A 13,490-nucleotide genomic window follows, 5' to 3' on the forward strand; every position below is an offset into this window, starting at 1 on the left:
CATAATGGGGTTAGGGTTCTGTGATTAAGGAGCACTGACCGACACCTCTTGCAGGCTGCAGGGCAGGCTGGTGGTGGAGACGCCGTGTCCGGGTCTCTGAGAGTAGTCCAGACTCTGCAGCGGTCCACCAACACTGTTGCTGCGTGTCAGTGACGTCCCGCTGCATTTCTGGTGCTTCCCTGCTGCCTGGTGCTCCAGGAGACCCAGGGGGTCCGACTGCACGGGTTCAGGAATCAGACTAGAGACACAAAAAGTAAAGAACTCAGGAGAAGGAACAAGGCAAGTATTTAGCTTCTTGAACTCGAGCTGTCACTGAGGTGCTTGAAGTGTTTGAAGTTTGGAGCGTACCTCTTATGTATTCCAGGCCGATCGTCTGGAGTCTCCCGTGGTTCCTCTTCAGGGAAAGAAATGAGGTCTGGTGCCTTAATGTCGACGGAGCTGCTGGCTGTGGGCTGGGCACTGGTGCTGTGGATGCTGTCTCCTGAGGCACTGGGATTCATGTAGAACCTTGGCAGAAAAAAATCACAACAGTCAATTTGCGTCACTATTATTATGAGATATACTTCTAGGACAACCGATTCTTACCCGGTCACTGTGCGCAAGTCATGAAACTCAACGTGCAATAAGGGAAGAAAGGCTGTGCGACAGAAAGGACAGTTGGTGTTCAGGTTGGAGTCGTCGGCTGTCCAGCCCGCCATTATCTCCTCATCGTACACCAGAGCCTCACAAGAGCGGCACTGGGAGCAGCTGGACATCAGCACCTGGCAGGAGGGAAACAGTTTGGAGTCATACATGTGTTCATGTTGGCAGCAAAGGTGATGCTTTTTGTGTGTACAGTATGTCTGACCTCCAGTGCACAGTTCTGGTAAATGCTCGAGGAGGAAGCGTGAAGAGAGGAGCCCTGCTCAGAGTCTGGACCTCTGCCTGCTCGTCCTGGAGTTGGATCTGCGGATAGAGAGGAAAATAAACTAATTTCACCGGCCAGCTAACCTCATTCAACCCTTCTCTTGCACTAGAGAACGGGTGCTTACGTGTCTGGTGGGTCCCCCGGCCCGTGTCGCTGCTGCCACTGCTGCTGCCCAGGCTGGTGCAGCTCTGGTTCAGCCCGTTGGCCACCAGCCCTGGAATGGGTCCTCTCTCTGGACTGTCATCCATGTCGTGAGCAGCCAGCATCTGTTCGTCCAGACTGACCGGGAAGCCGCCGCCACCCTGAGCTTGTTCATCCTAGAAAGCACATTTTGGGTGAAGATTCAGAGGATTAATCCTGAGCTTATAAAGCTGATAAAATAGGAATCATCCTGTGCTGACGCTCACCTCGTCGTCTGAGTAGGAGTAAGCTGAAGCGACTGCCCCCCACACTTTGCTGGCCACATTTGCTGCCTGCTTCATGCCTGACTTAAGCACATCAATTTTAGGTCCTGACAAGAGGGTGTCCATCTTGATGCCTGAAATGGAGTTGATGACTGAGCCCAACGACCCTCCCTGGGAGGACTTGACCAGAGCCGCCAGTGAGGCCGACCTAGCACCGGGGCTACCTGCAATGCTGGAGGGCACCTTCGTCTTTACTGCAAAAGTCTTGGAGCGAGTGACCATACTGGGGCTGCGTCTGGGTGTATCGCCAGGGGAGCCCGCTGGAGTTTTGACAGGAGGCACAGGGAGGCTGGACCTGCGCTCCAGAGACGGTTTAGGTTGTGGGGAGTCAGCAGAGTCTCCTTGAGCCTGCTGGAGCTCCATGCTAGAGGACTTCACGCCCAGAGGGCTCCTCAGGCTCATGTACATTTCAATCTCCTCAGCCAGATTGCGGGACACCACAGCGGGCACAGAGCGCTGCGTCTCTTGGCTGGTGACAGAGGCAGACTCTTCGGTCTCTGACACCAGGAGGGAAAGCGGGTCGGCACCCGCCTCCACATCCGCCCTCTCCAGGGTTGCACTGCGCAGCCCAGAATCCTCCTCCTGTGTTTCAGTGTGCTTCCTCTCTCGTTTCTCCATTTTTGCCTCAGTGCCCTCTACAGCCACATCATTTCCCTTCTCTTCTTCTGCTTCTCCTGGCCCCTCTTCTTCAGGCAGCTTCCCCAGTATCAAGCCCCGATCATCCTCAGGTTCTTCCTCCAAGTCTTTAAAAAGAGCTTTGGACACACTATTGGGGGGCGGGCTTTGGGCTGCGCAGAGCGCTTCAGCCAAGATGCGCGCATCTGCACCCATCTGACTGGCCATGTGGTCCACGCCTTTCTCTAGGAGCATGCCAGCACGCGTCTCTGCGCTGAAGCTACAGCTGCGTTCAGTGAAGGATTTCTGCCGCTGTGGTTGAGTCTGGTTAGCTACATCCCCTGCTGCCAGCGAGGCATCGTCATCCGGGAGAGACACGTTATCAGACTTGCTGTGTCTCCGGAACAGCTTCCCTGTACCTGCAAAATGTGGATGGATGCGTTTAATCTGTACATTATAAAAAGTCATAAAAGTTACAAAAGTTATGGGTTTCATCTTTCTCCTCACCTGTTTCCCTGCCTCCATCAAAGCTCCCTGTGGACAGCTTCACAATGCTGGGCACAGGTGAGGGCACGTCAACAGGACTGGGCGGCTCTGCTACTGCTACAGCGCTGTCCACCGAGCCTGCAATGTCACCTCCTGGGTAAAAAAAGTACATAGTCAACAGACCGGCATCAGTGCACAAGGAGGAAAAGGGGTATCTAAGGCAGAAGAGTTGAATAGATAGTTAGAATGGAAGTAGCTGATCTTACCGTTAAGCTGTGTTTTAGAGTTGTTTCTCTCTTCAGTGGAAGCTGCGTGTGACGGCTCTGCCAGCTCCTGATGTAACTCATCCTTGGAGCCGTAGCCTTGATCCGACTGCCTTCCTGTGGATCGCAAAATCACACAAACCATGATGTACTCACACATCTTATCATTATCAGTGAGGACATGATTAAAGGAAATATGCTTCACTTCCATCTTAGATTTCTCAATTTGTCTTGAAGAGTAGTATTCATATAGCACCCTGTCACACCTGTGAACCCAGTAACTTTTGTGAGTCAGTACCTGTACTACAGTGGTTGTCCGATGTGTCTTCCATGCTGTGGCTGTGTGCAAATACATTGTGTTCCTCTCCATTGACCTCATTCGAGCTGTCTGCACTTCCATGACTCAAACGGTCAGCATCGGTGAGTGCTGACCCACCTTTTGAAGCAGCTGGAGGCAGAAAGACACGGGATGGAAAAAGTGAGCAAGGAACAAGGAAACGGAGCGAGTTTAAGGAAAATAGTAATAGTAATCACACTGTTCATCCCCACCTGTGGTACTGAGTGTGGGTCCCTTGTTTGAGGGTGTGCGGTCTAGAGCCTGCTTGAACTGGCCCACCCCACGGAGCACATTACGCAGCTTGGTCCACATAAAGAGGCCACTACGGTTCCTGCTTGGCCACGGGCCCTCCAGGACGGCCTGCAGAGGAAACAAAGTGGAGATGAAGACATGCAAAAGCAGTGTAGCGCTTTCAGTCCTTGTAGGTAGAGCAGAGAAATGCTTTAGCAATGTAGAAGACTATATGTGACCTTGTTGTAATATCCGTATGTGATGGCGTTTGGATGTACACCAGCTTTTTTCATTTCAACCAAGACTCGCACAGCCATGACGGGGAGACCCCACAAACCACAGAGCTGCATCACCACTCTGTAGCACACCTGAAAGCCAGAGAGGTCAAGAACACATCAAACACTGATCAAAGTATCAAACCATGAGAGAAAGACGCAGACACACAGAGTTCTAATCAACAAATGTAGAAACTGTACCTCATCCAGCACCTCCACCTCAGTGGTCCTCATCTTCAGGAGGACGTTGTACGCCTGCTGCATGGCCCGGCTCTTTGACTTGGCCAATCGTACGCCTGCTGGCAGGCAGATGAACCACAGGCTGTAGCAGTGACTGAACAGACATCGGGCCCACAGTGGAGGGTTGGAGTAAAAGCGCTTTGCCATCTTGTATGCTAGCTTGATCTCCTGTTGGATCGGGCAGACATTTAAAGCGTTAACAGGGTATTGCTGCTGCTGCTGCTGCCGCTGCCGCTGAATGTGACTGTGTGTTTATCTACACACCTGCTTCGTCCTCCTTGCCAGCTGTGCCGGGCTGCTGGACGAACTGGCCCCCGCTGCCCTGCTGCTCAGTGCAGGCTTTAACTCCCGAGGACGGTCAAACAGCTCTACGTGCAGCTTTGGGAAACTTTTATAGCTGCAGGATGAGAAATGTGATTGTTGCATGATTATTTAATTTCATCAATCAAATAAAGATTCAATAAAGCAGAGCTGAAAGACATACGTGTATTTAGGTGCAGGTTCAGGTCCATCGTTAACTGGAGGTTCAGGGGGCATGACGAAGACCGTGTGCTCGCTCTTCTGAGACTCATCCAGCTCTAAAAGCCTCGTGTCCTCCGATGACTCTCCCTCAACCTGCAGTCATGATTACATCCAGAGCCTTAATAATACTGACAACTGTAACTAAAACACACTGTGCAGGCTTTTCCTGTCTGATGGCAGAAAGTAAACAACTGCAAGCACACTGCATTCTATTATGCTTTCCTGATCAGGCAGTCAAACACGCTTATTTGATTATGGTTAGGAATTAAGGATAGAAGAAACGCAGGAAATGTTCATGCTCCTTGTAGAGAACATTCATCAAAAGGTTGGGAAAGGTTCCGTTATTTACCTGTTCGTGTTAGTCACAAACATAAGAAAGAGAAGGTGCAGGGAAATCTGATTACAGTGTAAGTGATTACCTTGGTGCCCTTGTCGGTGATTTTATCAGAGGGAAAAAGCTGTAAGAGGAGGAAGGAGAGCAAAGGGAACAGAATGAATCAGAGGAAATTTTGGCTTCCTTGCTTTCCCAGCGGACGGATGTTATTTTGCCAATGAAACAACATAAAACAAAGGCTCGTTCATGGAAGGAACCGTGAGGTGAAAGAGGAAAACAAAACAGCGTAACACCAGTGTTCGGCACCATGTGGATAACTGAGACCGGCCCGACGCTGGGCTGGTAATCACCTTCTCCACGCAATCGTCAAAGAAGGCAAGGCCGGTGTCTTTGTCGCTGACGAAGGTGCACTCCTCAATGAAGCGGATGAATATCTGGGTCTTGGTGAGCTGGGAGTAGAACTTCTGGTGGGCGCGGTCTCTGCTTTTGAGAAACCCTGCAGGAAGTCAAGAAGAAATCTGCTGTGTCACTTCTCAGGTGTAACTAAAATCCACATTTCCACAGTAATTCTTCAGCCATACACTTGAATGAGACTAATGTGGAGCTGTTTGGACTCAAGTGTTCAAATATGCTTTGTATCATTCGCTAAAACTGTTCTGCAACAGTGAAGTGAAGCTTACTGGAGGTGTGAACCAATTTCCCAGCAAGATCCATTTTTGAAGTCTTATTATAGCAGCGTAAGGTGATTGATTTACAAGAAACACTCAGGTGGAGTAATAGCGGAGATGCACCTTGAAATAGAAATGCCAATAAAATTAAACATTAGATAAAGCTTTCTAAATCAAGCCTGTAAATTATGCATAAGTTTGATGCTGCCCATAAACAAAACCATCACCAACATGTCGATTTTCATGATTTTATATCGACATGAGCAACTTGATTTTCTTCTCGTTTCCACACGTTCAGACAGGGAGCTTTAAATCTCTTGTCTACCTTGCAGGTCGTAGAGGGAGTCTGCGGCCGTGGCCTTCTCAGAAGGAGCCTGGGTGATGGGTTTGAGGTAGGAGCGGTAGCCCTTCAGGATGGAGGCCATGAAGCGAAGGAAGGTCTCCTGGATTTCCATCTCCAGGGACGTCTTCTTCTTCTGCCAGGTGAAGTCCGCCTCAATGGGGGTCATGTCCACTGCCGAGCTATCCTGGGACGTTTGACGCACTGAAACTGAAACACAAAGAAGTTTCAGACAGTTGAGATAAAATGTGGCTTTTTTTGTACATTACTAAACTACTCATTTGATTAACAATAGAACTACGTAGCCCTCAAACTGATAAATTTAGTCAAATATTATTGATTAAAATGGAGTTTACAAAGAAATTCAATGCTTTATACTCTTCTTTGAAACTTTATTAAGTCTTTCTTCCTTTAACAATCACCACCATTTAGATGATAAAATAATTAAAAATGTGATTCATTTTACTTGTTTATGTTTTATTAGCTCATTTTATGTTTTTAAACTCCTTATTTTCCTCATCATGTGTCCATAGAAACACAGTTTTTTAAGTGAAGATAATGTTAAAAAGACAGAGGATAGATGCTAGTGAAGTTCAATGTGTCACATACATTGTTAGTTTGCTAGTTAAAATGCTTCGGCTACTGAAAACATTATGAAGTGATGCTACAGCCGTGTGCAGTAGATTGTAGCTGCTGAAAAGTAGCTAGCTGCTCAGTGTGATTAGCCAACAGTTCTCTTGATTCTTTCACTTATAAACACAGTATAATACATTATTTAATGAACTGAATGGTGGCAAAGGAAAAAAAAAAAAGAGAAGTCTAAAGCTTTATTTTTTAAATTCTACAAATTTCTTAATTATCTTTCAACTAGCTTAAAAGACTGCGTTGGCCAAGCGCCGCTAACTGCACGTCTGACTGAGCAAATTAGCTAATAGCAGCTACAGCTAGCAGCAGTTAACAGTTATTCAAGCTGCCCCCTTATTGATTGAGTATGAATTATGTTGCATATTTTTTTCTTTACGTTGTAATTCGTTTTTAAGTTTATTATTTCTTTTTGCCCTAGATTTAATTATTAGTCTATCAATGATTGATGTTTTTAACTAGATTTCCTTGTCTGATAACCTTTGATTACAGTACGTCAGTTTTTGGGCACCATATGTAAATACACAGGATGTATTCTAATATAATATCTTAATACATTTGAGACTGTGATGAAGATTCAGCTCTTTGGTCATTTTTTACATCATAGTTTATGGTGTTACATGTATTTAACTAGATTATACTGATCCGGATATTTTGTCCGTTCCCTGCAGAATCATCCTAATTGTCTGAAGTCAGATGCAGTTTGTACCGCTGGCCAGAGGGTGGTGCAAGTTGCTCAGTGAGTTCATTAGAGTCTTGCAGGGCTTCTTTGGGAGATTCTTCCAGTTGTTGTGTCTCTTTTCGTCTGACCTGCGAACACACAACACCACAAGCGCAGTTAGCAGGAAGTAACAGGACAGCTGCATTAAAATAATCAGCTGATTCCTCTTGGTTTAACAAATGCGTTGACGCAATATTTAAGACAGTTGTTTGATACTATGAGAGCTGTAAATATAGAGCAGAAATTAGGCAGTGAGATGGGTTTCAAAGCACAGCATACAGGTAGATAGTGTTGGTGTCCAGATCCACACAGACAACATCTGGCGGGGGGTCGTAAAGGTCAAAGTAGCGGGAGTCCACACCCACTATAAATGGACAAGGAGCGTTGAGGACGCCTGCCAGAGACAGCGGGCACAGGGGGATGTAGGGACACTGCCACTGGAAGGGAAAGATCATCTGAGGAGAGACACGAGAGAGGGGAGTGATTACTACCACCAGGCTCACAAAAAGCCGCCTTTTTGTTTGTTTGTTTTTGCATTTACTCCGGAATTTTGCTATCAGACTCCAGAATTAAATTTGGGCAAACGGGACAAATGTAGAGAGTGTCTACTGCATAACACATGATGCTCTGATTTATTGGAACTGATTCATCGAAATGAATTTGTGGGACTTTTGAGGATTGGGACATCCTGTGCATTCAAAGACAAACAAGACATGGTTGGCAGAGTTAATTATGTTCACGGAGCCGGAGAATCAACAACCGATCACAGTGAAAAAAGGACAAAGGTCAAATACACGGAGGAGCGGCAATATCCTTTAAATATTACGTAAGATGTAATAACGTTGTTTTGAGCAGAACATTGATCAATTCATCGACACTGAGATATAATGATCGAGCACATACAACAATGGGATGACTAGCTGCACAACTAAAAGGGTAGAAAGGTAATCTACACACCGGTTGTAATCTTATCAACATGAGGAAGAGTATTTTTACTAGACTAGCTTTGGTAACTCATTCATGGAGGGTGATGACTTCAACTGCGTTTATGTTGCAGAGAATCTGAAGCCAGATATCTCAGATAATCAAGTCCTTTTATCTAGAGATGCGGCTATATGCAAAGACGTTGGATTGCATGACACTTGTGGAATTGCAATACTTTATGGTCTGTAATTTATTTAAGATTTGTTGTGACTTGTGTAATTGTGACACGCTCACTTCGCTGAGTCATGATAGTGATTTCTGACTTGATGTCTGAAGAAATGCAACAAATGTGGAAGTAATCACATTACTGTTGGCCTTTTAAAAACCTGTTCCTCTTCTTGCTGCTTGTTGTACTGTGCTTGCAGGTAACAGCAGTCTTCCTGACTGTCCCTCATCTTACTGTTGTCAATTAAACTGTAAGTTAAGCTATTGTAATTAAAAGTAGTGATAAAGTAGACCTGGACAGTTTCATCCCCGTCTATGAGCTTTCTGGAGCGCCTTCAGGGCTTCTGATCAAATCGATCATGCATCAAAGGAATTACATATATATCTGACTGAGTATGACTACCAGACTGTGCAGTTCAGATGAGGTAGAGTTTTGTTTGATTCTATTAATGTCACGAGAAGTGTTCAGCAGGGTGGAATTATTATCTCCTCTCTTATTTTACAAGATGCACTACGTAGTTTTGGGGAATATATTTTAATCAGAAGAGAAAAATCTTCATTAACTGATTCTGTTTTACTGCCTAAACAAACTGAATAAACAAACTCTCCTTGTTTTTATGACTAAATAAACAAACTGACCTTAGAGAACACATTGTACTTTGTTTATGTGGCGGACCCTGCCACCTTTCCAGCTTCAGAAGCTTCTGGGAACTTATTTTCCTAATAAACAGCTTGTTTATTCAGTTTTGGAAAAAATATTTTTTTCTGAATTTGCATCATTACCTTATTGATATTGTGAAAATGAGTTTAAATTTCTCCTCCAAACTACACAGTGCTTTAATGTGTATATCAATGATTTGCCTGAGCAGCTGATTATGAATCAACCTTTGTGTTTGTTCATCTCATAATGAATGTTTTTATGTATACAGATGGTCTGGTTATATTTCTCTCCCCACAGATCTGCTGAACCCTGACAGGAATTATTTAATCATAATTACACATATAATGGGTTATAAAATTACTATTTATATGATGTGAAGTAAGCAGTTGGGTTTCAGTCTTATCTTTTAGATGACTTTATGCACAATAGAGATAAACTATTAACTATTAATATGGCTTATTGTATACTGCTCAGTTATGATGTAGCTATAAAAGAACAATAATGATGATAATAATGAGATTAATGTCATTTTTATTGAAGTAATGACATTTTTAAATATATTATCTGTTTAAATATGAGAATCTTATCACTTATATCTTTGGAAAATGACCCAAAATTAAGTAAATTGAAAATATAGGTAAGTTAAAAAGCAACAGATGTTGTGTAGTGTTCTTACAGCCACCACAGCCTCGGCCACTCCGGTGAGCACAGCGGGCCGGAGCGAGTGCAGCAGGATCTTGTTCTCCAGCAGGACAAAGTGCAGCAGTGTGGCGCAGTTCTCCGAGCCCAGATTCATCAGCAGAGTCCCGTAGTCTGCCCCGCTGATGGAGGGGGAGGAAGCAGAGCACAGAGGATGTGAGTGAGGTGATGAGTTCGGAAAACAAAACAGAAAGCAAGGGAGAGGAGACATCAGGGAAGTGAAGAGCGGAAAAGAGAATTGATGTGAGAAACAAGACAATTCTGTAAACAACAGCCATTTTAACCTTAAACTTCTGTTAATACATGTTTTTAAACTGAACACACAAACCTCACTGCCTCACCCTAACACACCATCACCTATAATAAAATGCAATGCAACAACTCTGCAAGACATGCAAGGGAAAATAAATCTAACATTTGCTGGTTCCAGCTGCTTGAATGTGAGGATTTGCTGATTTTCCTTATCAAATATGATGGTGAGAGGAAAGTCTTTCGGTTTTTTGTGCATTTTTCTCATTTTTGACATTTGACGGACTAAATGATAGTCAAGATAATGTTGGTTGTAGCCCTAATGTTAAGACAATATTCTGTTCAGTTGTTGCCAATAGTCTATTTGATCCACTGGTTCTATTTGCTGATGCAGTATTCTTGTGTTCACATCCAGTATGATGTCATGCTGTCTGACCTTTTCAGAACCTAATATGACTTTTAAGCAAGTTTTGTAACGGTGACTTAAATTTAAATTACTTTTTCATGTCGTGTGACTGAAATCTGTCAAAGCTTTGTACCTTGTGAAGCTCTATGTAACTGTTTTTTAATATATTTTTACTTATTTACTTGTGATGTGAAACACAACGGCAGCAACAACAGTGGGTCACATTAGCAGGAACACCAATTAGCATTTTGTGTTAGCTTTAACAAGCTAAGCCTGGCAGTCATCTCTTCTGAGAGTTTTCAACGTAACATGAGGAAACAAAGGAGGCTGAGAGTTGAAGTGCTCCTATCGATTGCAAAATTATGCAACACAGCAGTGGGAAAAAAAAAGCTAAAAAATGATGATGCCTGTTTGCAGTGTGAGGATTTGACCCGGAAAGAACAAACATGAATGAAAGAACAATACACTGGTCTTTTTCTTTCAGCCTGCTCGGCTGTTTTTCTTTTCAGCAAAGCACTGAACATATACTGAAGGGCGGCTGCGTTTAGTTTGAAGTACAAACAAAACTGTCAAAGTATAGAGAAGAAAACTAAAACACCTACCACCTTGTTTGAAAAAGGATTTCAGCAAAGGAATTCAACATGTTATTTTCTGCAAAATTACTACGTCCAGCAATGCAAAGCCCAATTACCTGAGGGGTAAGGGTGTACACACAGGCTGGGAGAGGATTAAGTTGTCATGTGCCGAGAGCTGAAAGGAAAAATATAAAGTTCAAATATGGAACTGAAAAAACAAAGTGATACACATGTTAAAGGAGCACTTTGTAGGTTTGGGGAAGACATTTTAATCAGAAGAGAAAGATCTTCATCGAATAAACAACCTGACTTTGAAGGACAACAACTCTGTTTTCATACCTCTGTTTATGTGTGGCGGACCCTGCCAAATTTCTCAAACAGTGTTCTGGGATCCTTATTTTCCTCTGAGAACAGCTTGTTTATTCAGTTTTGGAAAAATAAAAGTTTCTGAGTTTGTAGATTATCTCATTAATTTAGTAAATTTAACAAATTCTGAGTTTGAATTTCTTCCTCCAAAACTACACAGTGCCTCTTTAAATTTTCTATCGTGATTGATAAAATTGACAATCATTAACAAGGTGAAGAGACCAAACAAACGAGACGTGTCACCTGGACTAATATTCTTGGCCTTTGAGGGGAAGGAAACGAGACATTGTGCATGAAGTGTGAGATGTGCCTGTTGAGAGAACAAAATGTGATAATTAGCCTTCAAGATCCTTCAGACATACTCAGTAACTACCCATCAAAAAAAAGAGCTTTGAGATCTGCAGGTATTTAGCATAATCGTCCCCAACAAATTATCTAAAAATATTTGTGAGTGGGTTCCTACTTTTCAATAGGCAGTGGGTGCGGGCCTGAGACGGACAGCTTGTAGAGGAACATCAGGAACTTGCGGAAGGACTCGAAGAAGGGCCAGCGCGAGAGCAGGCAGATGCATTTATTGGTGTTTACAGGCCGGTTGGGGATCATCTTCTTCTCCACCGTGCTGAGTACGCCCAGCTGGATCTTCTGCTTCTCGCTCAACTGATCCACTGAATATGGCTCGTAGAACTGGATGGCTGATCCGTACACCTGCAAACACACATGGACACAGTCATTACATCACTTTGCAACGTGTTGGCGTCTCAAGCCCAGTTGATGGAAACAGTCTACACACGGTCTTCTTTTCAGAGAACCAATCTCATGCCAACATTTGTCCTTATTTTCACATCAGCTTGGTGTTGCTGCCTCTCACCTTTTCACCAGAAGAGATGGTTAAGACAAATGTGGAGAAGACGGGCAGAGGATCACGTGTGTTTGGTGCCCAACACTCGATCTTGGCACCCATGGGCAAACAAAACAGAGGGACTGATTCTGACAGAGGGAAAGACTCATAATCCTCCGGTGGGTAACGGAAGATGAGGCCTGGAGAATGGAGAAAAGAGACATAGTTATATACACAAGTGTTGTTACGGTTTAGTTATGAAGTTGTGTCATAAATCAGTACATCCCAGAGCTACACTGGATCCTAAAGTAGCTCAAACTTCCAGAGAAGCTTCAAATCTTGTTTCATTTCTCGGCAAGGATTAAACAAAAGGGACATCAGCATTTTTTTGTTCTGAAGAAAAGGAGCAATCATTTCATATAATGTGGTTTCATTTTTCAGGAAGCGGCTGTTCTGTTCCTCACTGTATCTTGTTGTTTGGTGAGATGCCTTTCAGACAAGACACACTTTTATACAAACATGCACATACACAAACATTCAGACACACAAGTGATGGGAGTGGCAGGAAGCGCTGTTGTCTGTGATGAATAAACAGCCGCCTCGCAGGAAAAAGGCCAGCCAAAAAGATAAAGCCAGCTTGTGTGTATGCAACTGTGTGTGTGTGTGTGTGTGTGTGTGTGTGTGTGTGTGTGCACATTCATATGACACTGATTCTACGTGTGTTGCACAATGAATTGTTACAAAGGCCAGGCTGTTAAGGAAACATTCAGTCAGTGAAAATGTCACACAACAATTTCAGAAATGCTAGCTGCAATAAGCGAGAACAATCTCCAGCGAGATCACAGATACACAGTGACGGTGTCGCTCGCTTGAGCTTTGAGACAGAAATATAACAGATGTTGATTCTATCAATAGGTCGCATCAGCAAACAGGCTGCAGACAAAGTCTTTCAGTGCAGAGGAGGTTATGAATTTACAATATAAGACCTTTTCTTTAACAACTCACTGCATCCTCTCTATTCACACTTTTCTAACGTACAACACTTGTGCAAATATTTGACGTTTACTCACCAGCTTTGTAACTGATAGAATTGGACGCAGATACTGATTTCTTGTAACACAGGAACACATTGGAGCCCCACTGAAAGGTTTAAAAACAGACTTTTACAAATTTGTCCTCCAAACACTGATGATGCAACAGCGCTAGCTAAAGAATAAAAATCAGACTCACCATGCCGATGTTGAGGTTCTTCTCCACCTTGCAGAAGGTATGTGGTGGCGTCTCGCCCTTGCTGGTGATGATGACGCAGATGTCTGTCACTGCCAGGGAGTTCTGAGGCTGGACGGGCGGTGCTCTGCGGAAGGTGATGAAGATGCGCTGCGAGTTGGCGGAGCTGTTGTTGACATTGGCGCAGCGGCCGTACGGTGTGGCCTGGATGACCTCGCAGCCCTGGATCAGACGCTCCTTGCCCTCGTAAAGCACACTGATAAACACAACCAACA

General features: G+C 44.1%; 1 protein-coding gene across 2 annotated transcripts in view; it reads right to left on the bottom strand.

Annotated features, from left to right (window-relative positions):
- The window catches only part of dennd4c (DENN/MADD domain containing 4C), a 32,838-nt gene that overhangs the window by 3,385 nt on the left and 15,963 nt on the right, over positions 1-13,490 (bottom strand). The window contains exons 3-28 of one of the 2 annotated variants that reach the window (XM_030430701.1): positions 13,219-13,471; positions 13,059-13,128; positions 12,019-12,188; positions 11,614-11,855; positions 11,394-11,460; positions 10,901-10,959; positions 9,532-9,676; positions 7,325-7,500; positions 7,034-7,134; positions 5,668-5,892; positions 5,025-5,170; positions 4,760-4,798; positions 4,303-4,433; positions 4,083-4,215; positions 3,780-3,986; positions 3,543-3,671; positions 3,285-3,432; positions 3,034-3,183; positions 2,739-2,852; positions 2,494-2,625; positions 1,315-2,405; positions 1,032-1,224; positions 848-945; positions 586-761; positions 349-507; positions 40-238 (exon numbers count right to left, since the gene is read on the bottom strand). In XM_030430701.1, coding sequence (XP_030286561.1) covers positions 40-238; positions 349-507; positions 586-761; positions 848-945; positions 1,032-1,224; positions 1,315-2,405; positions 2,494-2,625; positions 2,739-2,852; positions 3,034-3,183; positions 3,285-3,432; positions 3,543-3,671; positions 3,780-3,986; positions 4,083-4,215; positions 4,303-4,433; positions 4,760-4,798; positions 5,025-5,170; positions 5,668-5,892; positions 7,034-7,134; positions 7,325-7,500; positions 9,532-9,676; positions 10,901-10,959; positions 11,394-11,460; positions 11,614-11,855; positions 12,019-12,188; positions 13,059-13,128; positions 13,219-13,471 — 4,753 coding nt within the window. The remainder of the gene's footprint in view (positions 1-39; positions 239-348; positions 508-585; positions 762-847; positions 946-1,031; positions 1,225-1,314; positions 2,406-2,493; positions 2,626-2,738; positions 2,853-3,033; positions 3,184-3,284; positions 3,433-3,542; positions 3,672-3,779; positions 3,987-4,082; positions 4,216-4,302; positions 4,434-4,759; positions 4,799-5,024; positions 5,171-5,667; positions 5,893-7,033; positions 7,135-7,324; positions 7,501-9,531; positions 9,677-10,900; positions 10,960-11,393; positions 11,461-11,613; positions 11,856-12,018; positions 12,189-13,058; positions 13,129-13,218; positions 13,472-13,490) is intronic. The other variant, XM_030430702.1, reaches the window with a different exon arrangement.

Source organism: Sparus aurata, chromosome 10, assembly GCF_900880675.1.
Source record: "Sparus aurata chromosome 10, fSpaAur1.1, whole genome shotgun sequence".
Classification (NCBI taxonomy): domain Eukaryota; kingdom Metazoa; phylum Chordata; class Actinopteri; order Spariformes; family Sparidae; genus Sparus; species Sparus aurata.